Source organism: Populus alba, chromosome 3 (assembly GCF_005239225.2).
Source record: "Populus alba chromosome 3, ASM523922v2, whole genome shotgun sequence".
Taxonomy (NCBI): domain Eukaryota; kingdom Viridiplantae; phylum Streptophyta; class Magnoliopsida; order Malpighiales; family Salicaceae; genus Populus; species Populus alba.
In genome coordinates, this window is record NC_133286.1 from 17,632,488 (window position 1) to 17,653,468 (window position 20,981).

The 20,981-nt window shown below is 31.8% G+C and overlaps 2 protein-coding genes and 1 long non-coding RNA gene across 5 annotated transcripts; all 3 read right to left on the minus strand.

Annotated features, from left to right (window-relative positions):
- Positions 1-1,646: 1,646 nt before the first annotated feature.
- On the minus strand, positions 1,647-9,457 carry LOC118054616 (DNA polymerase eta). Of its 2 annotated transcripts, XM_035066249.2 has the most exons (16): positions 9,298-9,457; positions 8,860-8,980; positions 8,655-8,766; positions 8,388-8,558; positions 7,739-7,903; positions 7,507-7,610; positions 7,278-7,397; positions 6,732-6,855; positions 6,182-6,295; positions 5,873-6,088; positions 4,804-4,909; positions 4,621-4,727; positions 3,737-3,809; positions 3,538-3,650; positions 2,329-2,407; positions 1,647-2,252 (listed from the first exon to the last, which is right to left on the minus strand). In XM_035066249.2, the coding sequence occupies exons 1-16, from the start codon at positions 9,377-9,379 to the stop codon at positions 1,954-1,956; spliced, it is 2,106 nt and encodes a 701-aa protein (XP_034922140.1). In that variant the 5' UTR covers positions 9,380-9,457; the 3' UTR covers positions 1,647-1,953. The 2 variants fall into 2 exon arrangements, 1 of the variants encoding a protein (XP_034922140.1); XR_004688538.2 differs by lacking the exon at positions 1,647-2,252 and having other exon boundaries at positions 2,328-2,407; positions 3,724-3,809.
- A 4,113-nt stretch (positions 9,458-13,570) lies between these two features.
- On the minus strand, positions 13,571-14,978 carry LOC118054619 (uncharacterized). Of its 2 annotated transcripts, none has more exons than XM_035066256.2 (4): positions 14,460-14,978; positions 14,266-14,357; positions 14,039-14,155; positions 13,571-13,878 (listed from the first exon to the last, which is right to left on the minus strand). In XM_035066256.2, the coding sequence occupies exons 1-4, from the start codon at positions 14,476-14,478 to the stop codon at positions 13,693-13,695; spliced, it is 414 nt and encodes a 137-aa protein (XP_034922147.1). In that variant the 5' UTR covers positions 14,479-14,978; the 3' UTR covers positions 13,571-13,692. The 2 variants fall into 2 exon arrangements, with proteins under 2 accessions (XP_034922147.1, XP_034922146.1); XM_035066255.2 differs by having other exon boundaries at positions 14,703-14,976.
- A 4,064-nt stretch (positions 14,979-19,042) lies between these two features.
- On the minus strand, positions 19,043-20,170 carry LOC118054612 (uncharacterized). Its single transcript, XR_012169337.1, has 3 exons — positions 20,107-20,170; positions 19,654-19,955; positions 19,043-19,339 (listed from the first exon to the last, which is right to left on the minus strand). It is a non-coding gene; the product is annotated as an uncharacterized lncRNA (long non-coding RNA).
- Positions 20,171-20,981: the final 811 nt, after the last annotated feature.

Here is a 20,981-nt window from a genome sequence, read left to right on the forward strand (position 1 = left end):
GTCAATTCATCCTGGGCCATTGAAACAAACACCAACAATACCAAAATCATCAATTTGCAAATACATAAAAAAAAATTTCAAAATGCCATTTTTCTCAACTTTAATAATGTATACCTGTATATCTTCTGATGTGTTTCCTGAACAGGATTTGGACTTCAAAATGAACCGCAATGAATTGGAGAGTGATTCGTTAATGCTCGAACATACAATTGGAGCTTGTATCACAGGGCCCTTCGGGGGTTTCTGCTTAACCTTCCTGATTAGCATGCTTAAGCATTTGAGAGCAGCAGACGTCATTAACGTGGTGCTGGTGGTCATAATTGGCTTGGCGAAAACATATTTTCTCCTAGTTGCTTTTTTATGCTCCTTTCGTCTGTTCAAAGAGATTGTGGAACGGAGGAAGGTGGCTGTTGCTCCAGAGCCAATCGCTGCATAAACTATTCATGGATTAATAGGAGTTGTTATAATTAATCAATCTCTAAGTTCAATGCAATTGGCTTCATTTCCTTCCAGCTCTTGGTATAGTCGATTTAGTTTGATCATAGTATTAAATGGGAAGCTTTTAAGCAGGATATGGCTTTTCTGCCTTGTCCCCAATTTCTTCTTCATGCAGTGTTCTGTTTCTGTTCTTGGATGTTGTTGGGTCCACTGTTTTTAAACATGGCATTCGACTTCTGAGGCATTCATCAGAATGTTTTTGAAACTTGGATGATACACGACATCAGGATCAGACTTGCCAGTCACACCAGAGGATGAGGGGTATTTTTGCTTTACCATATGCTCTGTCTTCTGAGTTGTAATTAATTTGTTATATTTTGTAATTAATTTGTTATATTTTGTAATTTAATTGTCTCTATCAAAAGACTAAAAGCTCATCATCACATATCATCAATGAAGTGGTCGTTATATAGTAGTGCATACAATACCGTGTTAACAATTTCACAAACTTGGCTATAGCTCAACAGATTTGCAGTAATTCTAGTTTTACAATTGTAGGTGATGATGTTCCCAAATACTAGTTTTTACAATTTCTTCTTCTTGATGTTCCAAAATATGAAATGCTGAAAAATAAGGTTATTCTGTGCTTAGATAATGATTAATCATGTATTCATATTTATATTATCTTTTTTATAGTTTAGGAAATATATGATTGGTGGTAGAAGTCTTGATATTTATAAAACAGTCAATTTCAGTTGGGTTTATAAATTAATCCGATAATAAAATTAATAATTTTTAAATAAAAAAATATAATAAATGAAGAAAAAAGTTCGTATGAATGTAAAAAATCTTAAATTTTGCTCTTGTAAAATTTAAGAATGTTTTGCGACTAAAAATGGTTAAAAGGAGTCTGAACTTTACCCTTAAAATGGCAAAAATTTAACCCTTAAATTATTTTAATTTATTTCTATTCTCTCTATTATTTCTTTTAGCTCGAATATACACTAAAATAACTTTTTATTATTTTCTACAATCATAACTAATATTTTAACTATTTTTCTCCTATTTTCACTAACAATTTACCTTCCAATTTATTAACACAACAAATATCTTTAAAAACCAATGTTTACTCTCAAAGATTATTATTACAATAATTACTCGTGTACTAATTCATTCTCACCTTTTAATTTCATACCAAACGCCACCTATAATTAACAACAAAAAGAGATTTTATTTCTTTTCTATGTAAATACATACAAGCTACATAATCCACAAGTCTTCCAAGCAAGTGGGCAAATACAAAAATCACTTGATCTGAATCGGGATAATTTACGTCCAGAAACTTAAGCGTCAGCTCTAACTAAAGGCTATCTTGCAATTAATCTCAAATCAATGTGATTGCCATTACACATGCTTTGAATCAGGGTTAATGATGCTTTTTTTGTTTTTAATTATAATATAATGCGTAAATCATACATAACACCTATATACAGGACGATGCCGCCTGAGGCTGTGCTATGTATTTCTGTCTGGGGAGAAATAATGGGCAATAGAACCTCGTTTAATTATACTAGGACGTTTAACTATACCAGGTTGCTGACGAGCCTGGAGCCAGACCCGAATTTCATCTTGGATTTCTGATGGCAACTCATCAACAATAGAGTGATCAATCTCGTCGATCTTGTAATTCCATGCCCTTTGTGCATTTTGATCCAAATTATAGCTGCCATCATTCGTACTACATTCTGCAAGACTCCGTCTTGGCAGCTCAGCTTGATTCACTTCCAAGCTGCTGCAACTTGGAGATTGAGAGCCTAGAAAATGGAACTATCGATAAGAGTGCCTTAATATGGAAAGTAAAAGTAGGACACCAAGATCACGTTTTAGTACCTTTAACCATTTCAACATTCTCCTGCATCGGTGTGGAGCACGAGAGATTGTAGCTCTTCAAGAATTTCAAAATTGTTCCCTGCTCCAAAACAATAAAAAGGCAAGCTAAAGGGGGGAAACCCTGACTGGGAAATATGATAGGCAAAAAAAAAAAAAAAACCCGGAGAAAATGCATATGCACCTATTTTGCAAGCACAGGCTAGTCTTGTGCAAGTTTAACTATGGAGTGAATCATATGGCCCAGATCCAACTGCCAATTCTTACAGTATACACTTGAGCAGCAAGGCTATAATAACATATTCTTATCCCACCAAGTCATCCATTCAACTCTAAAAAACAAATCAAATGTAACAATAATTCACAGCTGAATGAGATGGCGTCAGATGAGATTATTATTAGCAGCACCAAACTTTCTTTTCTCCACAAGATTGTTATTTAGCACCCTATTAAGAAGATCAAAATTAATCTTTTCTTTCTTTCTTTCTTTTTTGTGACTTAATTCCACTTTGTCTATAATTATTTATTCTGTTTTAAATTCAGAAACAAAGAAGTTTTTAAACAAAACCAATCATGGAAGTAAAGGATAACACTAAAAGAAACTGTCCATCACAAACTTAATTTACAATTTGGACTTTACATCCTGGCTAACTAAAAGGGGATTATCTACCCTACCCTTCAGCATTTAGGCATAAGGTTAAAAGTAGAACACAACTTTCTAGTTGTAAGCTGCTAACTTTTAACACTGCACCAAACAAAGGCCTGAAATTAAAGGCTTGTTCATTTAAAAATATATATATAGTTTATTAAAGACAAAAATTTGACATCCGCATGCTTCCATAACATCCAATCAATTTTTTGTGGGAATAAATTGATAGTAATGGAAAACGGGGAAGTGAAAGACCTAAGATAACATGGATGGAAGTGCCATCAAAGAATCTGAAACCTTTCAATATTGAGGCAGATTTGGTTTACGATTGAGCTGAATGGTGCAAATGATCATATAATCAATGCCGACTAGTTGGGGATTGAGGCTTTGTTGTTGTAATAAATTGATAATGATCATTTTGTCCACAAACAAAAAGTTTCAACCAGCAAAAGCTAGTGGTGGTTTTGAGGAACAATGAAAAAGCAATAATCACTACATTGAATTTTTTGTATGTTTTCATAGGTAATAATCAGTGAGGAGATAGGAAAAGTGAAAACATGTACCTTATCAGAAGGTTTTATTTTCCTTTTATGTCGTTCCAAAGTAGGCATGGTAGAATCAACCCTGGAGGCTCCCTGAGAGTCGATTTGGTTTACAAGTGAGCAACATCCACTTCCTAGACAAACACCAGATTGATCACAACGGGAAAAGGAAATTCAAAAGCATTAGTATACTAGGAAGAGCAATACTTGAATACAACACCTGAAGGTATTGATGGTGAGGCTCCCTTGCCACTACCATCCTTTGTCTGCACTGTTGAAGAACAAGATGAATCCTGCAAAGAGATGAATCATTTATAATTGAAGCACAGTATGAATCATGGTAATTGAAGACACTCGGATAATACATGGGAAACAAATTACAAAAATGAGCATGCAAGGAATTAACATCCTAGCCCAATTATAAGCTCTCAAGTGCATATAGTAAGTGCATTGTATGTGAATAATATCATGCTGCCAAAAAATAAACATAGAGAATAACAACATAAGCAATACAAAAACTTATCTATTTCTTTGCTATCTCATTTCAATCTCAATTAAATTGGTCAAATAGTAGATGGCTCTGGAGCTTCTCTCAAGGATAGAATTGGTGTTGGAACCGTATTTCATGATGTTCAATTCCAGACAACAAAGGGTTGTATTTTGGAAAGTAACATTGGAAAATAGAACATAAAAACAGAAAGGCTTCACTTTGCACTAGCTATAGTTAAATTTAAGGCCAAAGAAAAGAGATTTACAAAATTAAATGTGTAAATACATGCTTTTTATTCCAAGCCTAAAGCATTAAAATAAAAGGGAAATAATAAATTTCTATTTAAAGAGCCACAATAAGTATGAAGTTCATATCAATATTAAATAGAAGACACCAAAATTGGATTAAAAAGCTTTCATGGAAATGAACGGTACAAAATTGGTTCCTGCGCTAATCATTTCCACTTCATCACAATCAAGAAAGACCAAAAGTTTACAATAGAGTATTTGCTAAAAAAATATCTAAATCAAATTAGTATTCTTGTGTTTAAGAAATCTACAATTGCAATTCTAAAAGTTATTTTCTTTACATAAAGAAATAAATTTCACTAAAACCTGATCTTTCCATGGAATTCTTTTCTGTTCTTGTAGACCCAAACACGGTACATTATTCTCAGTTTGCAGCTGATCAGTTGGTTCTAGCTCCGAATAGCTTTCACTGCCTGAGTTGTTTGGGAAATATTAGAAAATGAAAGAATATAAAAGAGGCACAACTGAAATGTGTCAAGCTGAAATCACCTGACGGTGATAATGGCATGGCTTCTTTGACAAAGCTATCCTGTGTTTCTTTTGAAGAGGGTGACGTATACTGTCCATGAAAGTATTTTGTGATCGAACCTGTTCCCTAAAAGATGAAGAGTATTAATGAGTTAATCCATTTACTTAAGGTTGCTTTTGGATGACATAGTTGAAGGAACAACAGAGAAGCAAGGATGAGGTTGGGAATTCCCAACAAAAAATTCTCTATTAGATTAACTAATGAATTTAAGAGAAGTGTAACCAACTCTCACCCTTAAATTCCTTGTAAGAATGAGACTTAAAAGTTCATTTAAAAGTTGCCAAGCTATAATTATGAAGCACTTTCCTCCAGTAATGCTGAATTTATTATATTATACAGTCATTAACGTCTTCAGTATTTTCTACCACCATATTGCAACATTACACCACCAACAACAACGACAGTTACCACTATCAATGCGGCACCAACGATAACTTTACACATCGGTTTTACTAATCATTGCGCAACCAGCCAACCCCATTAACTGATAAATCACCCCCTGCTACAGCCATCCCTTCCACCACCACCATGTCCACTGCAGCACAGACTTTATTTTTGCCATGCCTTTTCCACTAGATAGTTCTATGAGTCTCAACCATAATGTTGCTTGATTAAATTAAACTGTTTGCAGAGTCATCCAAATAAAGAAAACTGACTGGATCCTACAGAATTTCAAAGATCTCAATTTTCTTATCTAAACAGATGCTTCAAATATTCTCTTTTTTTCTTAAACAAAGTCTCTAACTCACTCTCTGATTAATAATCATCTAGCAGCAAATTATAGTATATGCACAAAGGATACATATTACATTGCACAGATAAAAATGAAAGGAGAAACAGAACATGGAACCATTGTATGAAAACTCCAGAAAAGATTCTTTTCCTAGCATAGGAAGCCTCTTTGCATGATTTGATTTTAAGAGGATAAATTCCTTGAATGGATTTTTAAAAAGAAAAACCAAAAATCGCTTTTAGATGTACAGAAAACACATGAGATCAAGCTTAGAGACAAATAAACATCAAACTTACAGATGGTATAGCAACAATTTTACTTGCTGAAACAGAAAGAGAAGTTATTCCCCATCCGTTGTGATGATGACCTAGTGTTTTGACTCCGTGTGAACCTGTATATTCACGTAATCCAGCTTGAAATAGATTAAATGCATCCTCTTGAATCTTGGCAGTCCCATATCTCAATGGACAAGATTTTGAAGGGAACTTTTTATATGATTCCGAGTCGCCAGACTGCAGGTAATCACATTTAAGGAAAAAAACATGGTAACTTTTGCACATAATAGACAAGATAGTTGGCAAACAGATCAGAAAGGAAATAAGCACCTTGTATGCGCTAGCATAAACAGTAAAAGTGTGTGCAATTCGCTTGTTTTGGTCCAAATCACAGCAAATACGTTCATTAAGCTCATCACAAAGTTGATTCAGCCAGTGTTGAACCTGAGATATTCAAGCAAGGAAATGATAGATATTTAATTGGATTACCTTCTTTGTTAAGCTTAGTGCGTTGAAAAATACTTAACTGGAATAAAAACAAACAACTATCAATTAGAATTAGATTATGCAGATCCCAAAGAGTCAGTATTTAAAAAATCAAATGAAGAGAATAAGCTTCCTTTCTAAATAAGTGTTATTGTTTGACACAATTATGATTTCATAGCACCAGAAATTTTGTGCACTTTGTTGAAAAAGTATGTCTCATTAGAGACACATAAGTGGCAAACAACTTTTCCTGTTATCCAGTCTTCTCTTCATAGAACAGAGAAATCTTCATGAAATATATGTGAGACACTGGGCCAATGAGCTCACAGAGATGATCAACAACATGCAGCATCATGCACAAAATTGTTTCATTTGGATAAGAATAAACTCATACGGAAGCAATTGTCTTCAAAGCACGAGGACCAGGAAATGACTTCCCAGCACCATGGCTCTTAGGGAGAAGGCGGCCCTGAACTTCTTCCCCATTGATTCCTCTCGCAATGTTCCACAACCATGTACTGGTGTTCATGTGAAAAAAAAAAAAAAAAAAAAGAATTAGCAGCAGTGTCTTGCAATTGTTTGAAAAAAATATTAAAGGGAACAAGCTGTTATATATAAAGCTTAAGGATATTTCCACAAGATTGATCCAACATCAAGAATAACAAACCATATAAGACATGGATGGCCAACAAAAACAAACAGGTTTAGAACACTGGGAGGACAACAATTTTTGAAAATTACATGTTTGAAGCTAAAAAATGATACAGTATAGATTTGGGAATAGAAACACATTTTAAGCCTTCTGGAAGCAACAATCATTGCAGGATTTTAACCATTTTCAAATTTGTGTGCAAATACCATAGAAAGCTTTTCAACAGAATAGTTATTCAATCTAAGAAATTAAAGCTTCCGTATTCCTTGTATTTTAATCTATATTTACCCTGTATTTATGCCAAAACCTTCCTGTAGCTTTTCCTCTGAAAACTGCAGGAGGTCTCCAACAGTGTTCACACCCAGGTCAGTCTGTAATGAAGTCCCCAGCTTCCCTCCAAGCTGTTTCCTATAGCAAAAAAATTATTATATTTAATCTAAAAAGTTCAAGAAGAATAATAGAACACAAATAGGAAGCCTGTCATAATTTGAAAATAAATGGAACAAAAAAGCCTTACATTTTCTTTATTGGCAATGATTCGAGCAATCCTTTTACAGATGAGGAGGGAACAACAGTTTGTTGCGCAGGTTTATTCATGCCACTTACAAGTTTGGCTAGCATCTACAAAAATTTATATAAAAACCATAGACATCACATTCCACTCATTCATAAATATAATGAATGAATGCAAGATCACATTCAATATACAAGAAAACAAAAATAACATTATAAAATCAGCATTTTTCAACCTTGTTATGAGCAATGCCAGCAGAACATGTAAATTGGGTTTCCTTTAAGACTTCCATCCTAAGTTCTGCCACGATGAGGGCCCCACAAGCTAGTAACTTGTCTTGGTGATTGGCATCACTCCTACGTAACCACTTGCTCACATTTTCTTGGGCTTCATTTGCATCCTGATCTCAATCTCAAATCCAGCATAACAGTTAATCATTGAAAATGAGAAGATGACAGAGAGAGAGAGACTTAAAAATACAAGAATAGTAAGCCAAAACAGAGTTCTAAGTTAAATATTCTTTTCCAGACTTAAAATATTGAGATTTTTATATATCAAATAGAGGGTGGTGGCCCATTCAAGCAAACACAGAGATTCAGTCATTCAGAAGTACAAAACATTGTACGCTAGAGTGCAGAATTGATGTTAAAAGGGCATCGGAGAACGACAATTTTAAGCTTTTTGAAGAAGATAAAGCTAACAGAAGACCCATTGAAGAAGATAAAGCTAACAGAAGACGCAGTATGCCATCTTCAAATTTCCAAAAACTGTTTTTTTCCCAAACAGTAAGAATTGGTACTTGCCTCATAAATCAACTTTCAAACTTACATGTAAATTACCTACCATAACATAATGGAAAAAGATACTAAAGGATTGACTCATACCTCACTTTTAAGCCCCAAAATATGTGATTTGCGAGCTTCCTCATTTATTGATTCCAAGCTCTCTGGAGGAGTTTCTCTCAGCATAGCCTCCGCTGAATCAGTAAGGTCAAGATAAACTTCATCAATTGAAGCCCTCTCACATCGACCCTTTCTTGCCAGAATAGACACCACCTGCAGGATTCAATAAAAATCCAACAATAGCACATCATAAATGCATGTTATAATCTTCAATCTTCGCACAAATAAGAATGCAAAATCCCACATTACCTCAGAACCTGCATTGCGGTAAGTGTTCAGGTCAGCTTTACCTCTAGCTACAGGTACTTGAACCAGGTGAATTTGTGGGCAAACTTCTTTTGCATCGTTACCTCTCATGTGACTAAAATCAATCCATTATATCAGATTCTTATGCAGTCATCCTCGAAATGACTAGTCAACAACGAAAACAGTAAAGCCGGAAGATTATAATTACCGACTGACTCCAAGTTTACGAGCCTCGTAACTAACTGCAATCAAAGCCCCACCTTTCCACTCATTGTACTGCACCACAGCTGTAGGTAAGCCCCGCAACTCGGGCTGCTTACGCTGCTCCACTACATTTTTTTAAAAAAAGAGAAAAAATTAAACAAAAAGGGGATGCATTTCCAAAAAAAAAAAAAAACATCTCCATTTAGCAACATGATACCCTATACAGAGTAAAAGCAAAATCCAATTGTGCATTGCAAGGGTTCATTTCGGAAATTCTAAGCATGACCCAGTTTCCAAAACATTAAAAAAAAAATTAACAATGGCAAATCACAGGTAGGTACAAACATCACATAATTCAATGAATACATATGCAGAAAGTGAGTGAGTGAGAGAGAGAGAGAGAGAGAGAAAGTCTATTTTAATAGATAAACGAATAGAAAACCTTGGACGTAGAAGCAATCCAAGTCAACGTGAGCGATGATCCTTGTCCTTGAATCAGATGACTCTGGTCTAGCCACTGGCATTTTCTCGCTGCCTCTTTCTCTTGGTTTCCCTCTAGAGGAAAAGTTTTTTTTTCTTTATGGCGCACCTTATAATAAAAGGGCATTTATAATGTATTTGGATTTTGGTACCTCTCTCTGTTAACGTGAGACCCTCTGTCGCACACCGTCTGTGACGATACCGCTACTCGCGACGGGTGGCCTCAGTTTTTAAACCTGACATTAGCTCAAACAAATTCAATTTCAATGAACTTGGTTGGGTGGATTTTAATTTGAATAATCTATTCAAGTTTCATTAAATTAATTTCAAGAAATTTAAAAAATATTATTTTTTTAATAAAAATAATTAATTTGAATTAACTCAGTAATTATTAATTGACTTGAGTTATTTTCTAATAAAAACCAAATTACACTTAATTAAAAACAATTGCTAGAAGAAAAAAAAAATATGAAACCCAATTCTTTAATAACTCGATGTTAAAAAATAAAATAAAAAAAAAACAAGAAAAAGATACTCGAGTTAATATGTCAAACTCGTAAATCAAGTCATGAAACTGAGTTAATCCTATAAAAAACAAATAAAAAAAAATAAGATAGCCAAATCCAAATATAAAAGGGCAAAGCTAAAAAAATAAAAATAAACCAAAAGGACCAAAAAACCCGACACACCTGGATAAGTCTACCGAGCTTCGTGGCCCAGATCATGTAGACATGATAACTTAATAGAAGGAAAAACAAATAAAATTATTAAGCTCAATTCTCAAACCAAACAATATTAACGGTTAAAATCAAAAAAATATTCAATCTTACAAAAGTGATCTAAAAAATAGACCCAAGTCAATTTGTCCTAACCCACCAAACCTGCGATCTAGATTATAAGATCAGGATAATTCTATATAAAAAAATAAATAAAAAAAAAAAAAACAAAGTCTAATTTTCAGCAAACTCAGTGTTAAATGATGAAATTGAAAAAAAAATCAGTGTAAAAAAGGATCTAAAAAATATTATATCAATTTAGGCTAACCTTTTAAACTCAAAACTCAGGTCATGAAACTGAAATCATCCGGTAAAAAAATTCACAAAGCTCAATTCCTTAGTAACCCAATATCGAAGGTTGAAATTGAAAAAAAAAAACACATCAATTTTAAAAAAGGATCCAAAGCAAAAAATAATAATCAAAATAATGATGATTAACTTTGACATAAAAATTAAAAAAATAACAAGACACCTTTTAATTTTGGTTAGGCTAACACGAATCTTAAAGAGAGAAGAGAGGAAAGAGGAAGAAGAAGAAAACATATCATTAAAGCCCTATCGTTGCTTCTTCACTGACACACGCCACCTCTCTCAAAAGCTCTTTGAGCTGCTTCCAACACCACCAAGAGGTAAGCTAGTGTTTTACTACTAGACAAAACCGCAAGCACTAGTCCTCCACATGTTGGCCCACGTAATGTACACATCAATAAAGTTGGCCTGATTGTTGACTTGAGGCCACCATATTTGTTTTAGTTTCAATTTTGATTCCTTAAACCTTAATTATTTCACATCAATAATTTTTTTTGCCAAACTGAGCATTAATCGAGAATTGTAATTCTTTTCTCAATATTGCAAGATCCTCATATTTAGACAACCAAAATAAATTATAAAGTTAAATTCCAAATAAAAACAATGTGAAAGGATTAAATAAAAAAATAGTTAAGTGACTAAAAAGAAGAAGAACATGAACTCTTCCCCTACTTGTGCAAATCAATCCTTGATTTTAGAAGAAAAAAAAAGCAACTAAATATCTGTTTAAGCTTCAAATTCAATCCCTAAACTCTAATTCTTTTAAATCAATGAAACTGAATATTATTTTTCCAAACTAGGAATTAAATGAACAATAGTATATTTTCTCAACACCGCAAGATCTCTATATGCAAGCATAAAAAACAAATCACCAAAATTAATTTCAAATAAACACAATGATAAAGGAATAAATTTTTAAAAAAAATCAGGGACAAAAATAAAAAATAAATCAAGTGGACAAAAAAATTGGTTTCATTGTGTGAATCTTTAACGAAACCCCTCACAAGGCAAATGTTTTCATTGATGCCTCTTAGTTTTTTTTTTATGCCAATAAATCCCTTGGTGGTTTTAGGGAAAAAGATTTTAAAAGTTCCCTAGTTTTATTAAAACAAAAAAAATTGATTTGACCAACAATAATTCTAACTCAAAACCATGAAGTTTCTCATAATCAATTTTTACCCCCTTCAAAACTTTATGAAAAATGTCTTCAAAATAATTTTTTTTTAAATCATTTTCAAAGAAAAAAATAGTTTTAAAAAAAATCATTTCCAAAGAAAAATCTTTGAAGAAAAAGGTTTGAAGAATAAAATACAGTTTGGATCATAATCAAGTAAAAATTTAAATTACACTTGGTCAAAAAATAATGTGTGCATGCAATTAAGGGTGTAATTGAAGAGAAAATGGGGAAAATGGGCTGAAATTGGTCATAATTGCACGGATTGGATGGCCAAGGACCATAATGAAAGTTGTGGAAAATTTTGAAGAGCTTATTAATTCAATCAAGTTATCGCATGTGTATGGCGTCAAAAATTAGGTAACAACACAAGCGCTTAATGGAAGAGAAAGATTTAAATTTAGAGTTAATTTGATCAAAAATAAAAGAATTAAAAGATCAAAGATCAAAATAGATAAGGTGTTGAAATTAAAGGATCCTTTTAATTCAATCACATGTGCAAAGGAACATAAAAAATCATATTAAGGGAAAAATGGCCAAAAATGCAATAATAAAAAGATCAAGAACCAAATGAAACGGATGTTGAAATTAAGGGATCCTATTAATTCAATTAAGGGCAAAAATGAAGAAAAGATTGAGATTAAAGGAAAAATCAATTGAAATTGAAATAATTGGAAAATTAAGGACTAAATTGAATACAGGGAAAATGTGAGGGACTTGGCTTCAAAACTGATTTTTTTTGCGCCAAAATGAGGCCTTTACATTTTAAAGATGAAGCAAAAAAGGAAAAGAAAAAATAAACCCTAATCTAGAGAGAGAAAACCGCATGAAATCCCTTACCATTGTTGCTGCCACTAACGCCACTACAACACTTTCCCTTAGAATCATCTTTGAGGTAAGTCACAAGACTCACAACCCCTCTTTCTTCTTTTTCTTTCTTTAGGATTTTTACGCAAAATGGTTCTTTATATGTGTTTTTTTATTCTATCTTAAAAAGATAAATGCAGGAATGGAAACTAAAAAATATTTTTTTAGGTTATAGTTGGGTTAATCTAGATATTCTATGTCATTGATTACCCAAAAAAAAAAATAGGGTTTCTGTGGGAAGACAAATGCATGAATGGAAAATAACAATGTTGTTTTCAGATTTTAGTTGGGTTTAATCTGGATGTTGTATATTTTAACCACAAGATATGAAAAAAGAAATAATGGCCAAATGTGTGTTTATTTTTTTTAGAAAAAAACAAACATGGATGGAAACTCAAAGTTTGGGTTTTCTTAGGGCTTAGTTGTGTTTAATCCAAGTTTTGCATGTCTTTTATTTTAAAATATGAAAAAAAAAAATAACTAGACGTATAAATGTGGGTTTTTTTATTAGAAAATAATTAATGAAAAAAAAATCCAAAAAAAATATTTACATGCACAGGCATTCTAGGGTTCGTGTTCCAACATTTCTAAAAAGAAAACTCCAAAAAAATATGTTAACCTAAAGCTTTATCTCTAAAAATTGCGGCTGCAGGTCCTTTTTAATAGATCCAAATCACGCCATTATCTCAGACGCCTGGTTGTCACATGCCACCAACTAGAAACCAAAGACATTACTTGTCTTCTTTAAAAATCTTTTCCTTAAGATTATTTCAAGCATTTCTTCACAGATCTCAATTTCGTTTGTTTCATGCTTTTTATTTTTATACTTCATGACCACATGAACAATTGAGATTAACAGTGCGTCCATCACTCTTAATTGCCCTAACATATTGTTTTTGTCTTTCTTTCTGTTTTTTAGTTTCTATATACAAGTAGGAGCTTACCTTACTATAAAAACAAGAATCCAAATAGGATTACAGGATAACCCTCAGAGAACCTGCCACAAGATTCGACCTTTATCAAAGTACTCTTCATGAAGCATGAAAAAATGTACATACTTAATTCCTGAATTGTTGGGAGATGGATAAATATATAGAGCAACAGTGAAATTCACAGAACATCTCTTCATTAAACCATGAAAATGACGTACATAAGCTCTGCAGTTTTAGAATCTAACTGCACAAATTTCTACAAAAGCATATAAAAATGTCCAAAGATAACATGAAGATTATCATTTCAGCACCATCATCTCACACAAAAGTTGAATTCGTTTGTCGAGCATCTTGCTGCGATCTTTCAATGGCAAGATGATGTCAGAAAGTTTTTTAGTTTCCAAAATCAAGACATCCAAATTATTGGAATCTGGACATAGGATTGCAGATTCCTCCTTAAGCTGCTCAAATACTTCAGATCCAAGCTGCAAGATCATAAATAATATAGAATATCACACAGAAAACCAAACGCCAATTAGTGATTGATTATTAGGTTTTAGACGCGTAAATGATAAATTCTTATTTCAAAATCATCAGTAGATAAAAAATATTTTAACAATCTAACTACGAGAAAAAGAGATGCACCGTCATTTGATGCAATAATTTATCCACGGAATTTTCTTGGTTTTCTATTTTCTTGGTCAACCGTGGAATTTGTTTACCAAGACTGTTCAAGACTTGCTTCACCCCTTGTTTCCTTTTCTGCAAGACAAGAGAACAAGAACAAAAAACAAAACCACAGTTGCTTTTTAATTTTCTCCGGGGTTTCATTTCAGCTTCAGGTAAGAGAGAAAGAGTAGTGTGTTCTTTACCTTAAAAGCCTTGCCATGCTTCCCAAAATCATTTTTTCTCCTCTTTCCTTTCTGTTCTTGTGATCTTCCAGGAATATGACTTTCACCTTGTGCTAACAAGTATAATTAAAGAGAGATTGAAATAACATGGGGTTAAAGAGAGGTAGGACAATTCATGAGTTCATAGATTCATTACTCATGGATATGTCCCGAACCTCTTTTATCAAAATTCATCAGTACTGACAGAAAACCGGCCACTTTTTCGAGAACCAACCGTCAAAATTTGAGATGATTTGCTCACATTGATTTTGCCAGAGGAACCTAGCTTATTACATCGATCTAGGACTAACAAAACACACATGCCAAAACACAAAAAGAAAAGAAAGGAAAAACATGCGCATACACCAATGATAAAATTTACACCAGAGGATAAGCAATAAGCGATGATGTATACTTACTATTTACAGTGGCGCCCCCAGGGCTGGAGTATGGTGCCATACCACGAGGATCCATTGAGTGAGTGTATGCTATATGCAGGTCAAAACGTTATTTATAGAGAGAGGATGGTACGGCGAGTGATCACGCGAAAACCTCACGGTGCTGCACGACTACTTTAAACTAATCTGATGCGATCCCTCGATATCTGGCGATGTCCCTTCTCACTCTAATAATTGAGCTTCTAGAGGGAGATAAATGGAAGGAGGCGAAACAAGAGACGGCAGCTGTACTGGGAGAAAAATAGTCAACGCGGGAGAAAAAAAAAAAAAATCGTGCATGTACTGTACTTGTAGTTTTAAAATTTGAAATAAAAATGCTAATAATGTGTGTAATTAATCTTCATAATATTTGATCTACTAACTTCCAAATTAACGTACTTATTATTTAACAACAATATTCCATGGCCCACTATTTTTGGAAAAACAAATTCATCATTTTTATAATTTATACATCTAGAAGTTTGTTTAGATATATATCATACATGCAAATTGTTTAACGCAAATCTTTATAGCAATAGTTTTTTTTTTTTTTTACCATATGCATCGCAAATATATAATATTGTTTTACAATTCTAACAATGATAATAAAACAAGTGGTTAATTTTGAAAAAAAATAAAAAAAAGTTTAGAATAGTTTATAATATCAAATTTCATTTAAAGTTTTTAGATTATAAAGTTTTTTTTTTCTTTGGCGTAATTTTTCTTTTCGATAGAAGTTATTTATGGTAAATGATTTTTTTTTTTGTAGTTTTACTACATTTGATATCATAAACATTTATATGTAAAATTAAAAATTAATCTAGTTTATCCATAACTGATGTGACAATAACAAGTAGAAACATTTTGTAGTTTGAACATGTAAATACTTTACATACTAACTATTACCCATATTTTATATGATAATAATGAATCATTAATTAAAAAATTAAAAAAATGTCGTTTTGTACACTGTTATGACTTTTTGTGCCTGATGATTGTCTTATAAAAATGAAAGGGAGGGCGCCTTGCTTAAAAGCCACATCCCATATACAGTTATTAGAAAAAAAATGGAAGATTGAGAGAAAACAGTGGTGGGAAGCGAGAATGAAGAGTTTAAGGAGAACAATGATGGCTAGGGTTCAAGGGTAAATGGCGAAGGAGGGAGGGAGGAGGGAGAGAGAGAGAGAGAGAGAGAGAGAGATGTGCAATTCAATGCATAATGGTGGATTATTAATATACAATGATATTTTTGAAAGTTTGTATGTAAAGTGTTCATGTGCTTAAACTACATAATGACAGTGTTGAGTAAAGATACCAAGTGTAATTTTAAAAAAGTTGATATGCAAAAGGGTCGCCGGCTCAAGCTCAAGCTACAAGATGTTTGGGTCTGTTTGGTATTGAGGTTGTTGTTGAAAAAAGTTGTTTTATAAAAGTACTTTTAGTTGAGGTTTTTGAAAAAAATATATGTTTGGTTAAAACTGTGGTTGAAATTTTGAGTTTAATGTGTTTGGTAAAAAAAATGATTTTCAAATTGAGGTTATAAAATAATTAATATATATATTAATGATTTTTAATTTAAATATTTTAGATTTAACCATTGTTATTATATCATGAAATAAATAATATTGATATCAAATATTTTTTATTCTTCCATTAAACTATGTGCAATGTTATTACATACAAAATCTATCCAACAAGGGCTATATTTTTCATGGTTTCTTAAACGCGCAACAACAAAAACTGAATTTTTTATTACGTCATTAAGCGATCTCCTTTTAAGTTTTTGAATAAAACACAATTAAAATAAAAATAAAAATTGAATTTCTTTTTTATGTAGTGTTATTAAATATTATTAAATACTAGTTTTTCAAGTAAAACACATTTTTTAAAAAAAACTTTACAATTTTATTATGTACAAAATTCATTCGACAAGAACTACAGAAAAAATAATTATTTGAGCGTGCAATAAAATTAAGTAAAATATTATCAGGAATAAAATTGAGATTACAATACGAGTAAATTTAATTCACCTTAAACTAATTTTTTTAAAAATAATATTGTTCATGTTCACGTGAACAATGCGAGTAAAATCAATTAATTGCAATAATTTTTTAAGAAAAAAAACTAAACTTCTTGCAATGTTTTTCAAAAAAAAAAAAAAAAAAACTAAAACTATAACAGTGCGAGTGAATTAATTCACTCGCACTGTTGCAACAGTGGAGCATGGCTCCACTATTCTGCTTTTCTACCTACGAGAAGCAGCATTTTGCTCCTTCTCCAAAACATGTGGAGAATTTGATAGGTCCCACCATCAAAAAACAGTTTTCTTTTGTTAACCAAACGGTATTTAGGTTCACCCGCAGCCACGCTACCAAACGGGCACTTAGTAATTTTCTCTAAAAGTATAAAACTTGTCTTTGTTTGCATTCAATAAAATTTAACTAAGGAGAGAATTCAATTTCTTATATGATTTAGTGTGCACAAGTTTTTTTTTTCTGTAAGAAAATAATGCTAAGAAAAAAATAATTAAGACTCGAGTTATTGTTCAAAAGATAATTTAAATAATATGAAAAAAAAATGACAAATAAATACATTGCTAAAAACAATTAATGAGAAAAAGGTAACAAGAACCTGAACTTAAACCCTTTCAGATTATTAAACAACCTAATATTAAAAGGCAAAACTAAAAAATTAATTAAAAAGAAAAAAAAAATGATTTAAACCAGGTTAACTCGCAAAATTTACGATCATAGATATAAGATTGGGATAATCTCATAAGAAAAAAAAACAAGAAAAAAATTGAAAATCCAATTCCAAATAAATCAAATGAGAATGTAATAACTTCATTGAAAGCAAAAAAAAAAGTTGAAGCTCAATTTATACAAATAAAATGTTGAAGAATGAAAATTAAGAAAAAAAATATATAATTAAAAAAAATTCAAAAGAACTCGATAAAAGTTGAAGCTCAATTTATATAAAATAAAACGTTAAGGGATGAAAATTAAAAAGAAAAAATATAATTAAAAAAAGTCGAAAGAACTCAATCCGAGTCCAAGATGAAAAATCTCAGACCTAGTTGTTACACTATGGTAGCTATAATTGAAAGCAAACTAAACAAAATCATAAATTTAAATTATTGAAAAACTCATTGTTGAAAGAAAGAAAAAAAAAAAAGAAATTTAATTAAAAAAAGCAATGAAAAAAAATCTGAGTCAAGTCAGGGTAACCTCCCATTATCACGAGCACATAATTGAGATAGCCCGATAAAAAGGACAGGAAAGGGGAAAAAAAGAAGAACAAAAAGCAATTTTCAATATATCAAATGTTAAATGATAAAATTAAAATAAATCAATTTGAAAAACAAAAAGTCAACCCTGCTAACTTTGAAATTGATGACTCTAGTCATGAATCCAAGAATTAGCCCCATTGAAGGAAAATCGTAAAAAAAATAACAAAAAAAAGGATAAAAAAAACATCAGTTTAAAAAAAAAAAAACAAGCATAAGCAAACATCTTAAACTTAGTCTAATATCTAAAAGCTAGCAAATTGTAAAATCTTTGATCTAGATTCAATTAAAAAATTTAATTCTCAATCAATTTAATTTTGATGCATGAAATCATGAAAAAAAAATATCAATTTTAAAAAACGTGTCAGAGTAAGAAATGTATATCAATAAAAAACTGGAAATGAAATTTGATGGAAGAAAACACAAAATCAAGGAGGATGAAATTGTAAAAACAAATCCTAAACAAAACAAATAGTAATTAAAAAATATGAGGATCAAATCTGAAAGAATAAAAAAAATAAAAGGGGTTGAAATTGAATTATGTTTTTGTAATTTTATATATTATCCAAAATAAAAAAAAATAGTATTTAAAAAAAAACACCAAACGTAATAAATAAATAAATTAAAAGGGTTGGTATGAAATTTTGAAGGGTCTGACATGTAATTCGAGAAGGAGAGAAAAAAAAAATATTAATTCCAAATTAGAGGTAAGTTTGGTGCTTGTGCCGTCCTATCATGAAGGAGATACCAAGACTTTTTCAAACTCTATTCTGAAAAATAGTGTGTGGCTACTGGATTATATTATAGCAATCTGAATATGTGTCTTACGACATCGTAAAGATGTCATTTAGGTATTTTTTTAATTAATTTTTAATATACAACTCTAATAAGTTCATCAGTGCTTACATTAGCCGTGATTTTGGAAGTTTCATGTTAAAGTTCGTGCCATGTTATCTTTAACAAACATCAATTAAGACTTGACTGATTAATCGCAAATAATTAGGAATCGAGATACTTCATTTAAAAAAAAAAGGTTGAAATACATAGTTGATTACAAACTTGAGCGAATTCCCGGTCCTTGGAGGGCATTTTCCAAAAAAAAAAAGTTAACAAACAAGACGCTCGATGCTTTTGATGAGATACCTAGTGCAAAAGACGATTCCTTGGAATTTTTTCGAAGGCAATATTGCAATTCCAAGTTGCAGAACAAATATTATTTACTTTCTAACTCCACAACAAATTAAGACTTCAATTATACTTTGTTCGTGCTTGATCCCTTCCCATAGATCAAAAGCTTGCTTTCACTCCAATTCTCGTTTTGACCATCAGCTCACTGCAAATGTAAGAGATTAAAGACATAGAAAATGTAGTTAGTAATCACACAATACATAGAAAATAAATAAGATTGCCAGAGGTAGAAGAGACATAAATGAGTTTTAGCAAAATATTATGAGCTCAACTAGGTTCGGTTTGATGCCTGAGTCTTGAGTTTGTTTTTTTGTTAATCTACTTTAAATTTAAATCTAAATTATTATAAAATAATTCTCTAACCTATAAATAATTATTTTTAAAAAACTCATTTATGCCATAATGTCTTATGATTACATAAACTGGAAAAACAGTAGTGAAGAGTTTGGAGCAACAAACCGCAAGGTTTGGGTAAGATGAGCATCTTTTGCAGAGTCATTGTCCGCTCTTGCTTTCACGATTTGAAACATGAGATCAAGCCTGAGTTGATTTGCAGCACTCTGCTTGGAGATTACATCAGTTTCTCTTTTTAGTTTCTCTGTCTCCTTTCTTATTTCTTTACATTTTTTTCCTACTTCTTTCTGTCTCTCCCTTATCTGGTTCTGTCCTTTGCTGATCTCAACCATTTCAGCTGAAATCCTTCTCATGCTATTAATCTCACGTCTCCTTTTCATTGTCACTTTAGTTCTCCGTTTGCAAAGCTGAGAGAGATGATGTACGTTGAATATTGGCAGTTAATTCAAATAAAACCACAGCTAAATATATATCTTTTAACGTTTAACATAAAAAGAAAAGAAAAAACCAATAATACATAAGCCAATTAATCAGGAACAGCAAGTCTAAGATATGTACCAGACTCTTTCTTTGAGTTGGCCGAGGTTTCCAGTGTACTTGTTTCAAAAACATACACCTCCTGGCCTCCTATATTTGAAGCACTAGCACCCATTAATTTATACACACCCGAAATTGACTTCCATTAACTTGAAAAATACGTTGAATGCTAGGATGAATTTACCGTGTGGTTTCAAACGCATTAGTGTTTTTCTTTTACTTTACCAGTATTTTATCTTCCAAAAAAATTAATAACCAAATATAAGGTAATAACCCAGCAACCTCAGATTCAATTCAGTCAAGCATTGAGCTCGGACCCAACATCTATAGGCTCATGCTCTTTTTTATTTTGATGACTCAGAGATATTTCACTGTAACAAGTCTAATGCACTATTAGAGCAAGATGTATTTCAGACTTTCTTATTGTTGTTGGCACACTTCCTCCATTAATGTGTCAACAATCCTTCTTTATATAAGAAAGTCTATGCATAAATAAGGTAAAAAAAACTCGGGCTATGCATATGTCAACTTCACAAATACAATTGAAGCTTCGAGATTTTAGAAAGCTTTTTATAAAAAAAAAAAATGGAGTGCTAGTTCAAACCATATAATTTGAAAAGTTTATATATTCGACGATTACCCAGGAGATATTTACCAGAAAAACTCTATTATCTCTCCTCTCAAGAATGAGACTGTGATCCCAACAAAAATATCAAAAATTGATTATACCTCCAAGAGAAATAGAAGTGTACTATTATCATATTTGTTGTTAAAATCACGAGTTAACTTCTAAAATCATATAATTTTATGATTAAACATGTATCTAAAATGCAAAATTGGACTAAAAACTTGAAAACCATTAAAATTAGACTTAACTCATGCAAAATCGATAAAAT

Excerpts from the sequence above, each read along its gene's own strand:
- LOC118054616 (XM_035066249.2), bottom strand. The coding sequence starts at position 9,379 with ATGCCAGTGGCTAGACCAGAGTCATCTGATTCAAGGACAAGGATCATC. Across the intron at positions 8,559-8,654 it reads ACCGCAATGCAGGTTCTGAG|GTGGTGTCTATTCTGGCAAG; the intron begins GTAATGTGGGAT and ends TGAATCCTGCAG. Across the intron at positions 3,810-4,620 it reads GAATTCCATGGAAAGATCAG|GATTCATCTTGTTCTTCAAC; the intron begins GTTTTAGTGAAA and ends ATCTCTTTGCAG.
- LOC118054619 (XM_035066255.2), bottom strand. The coding sequence starts at position 14,757 with ATGGATCCTCGTGGTATGGCACCATACTCCAGCCCTGGGGGCGCCACT. Across the intron at positions 14,358-14,702 it reads TGGGGGCGCCACTGTAAATA|CACAAGGTGAAAGTCATATT; the intron begins GTAAGTATACAT and ends TATACTTGTTAG. Across the intron at positions 13,879-14,038 it reads AATTATTGCATCAAATGACG|CTTGGATCTGAAGTATTTGA; the intron begins GTGCATCTCTTT and ends ATGATCTTGCAG.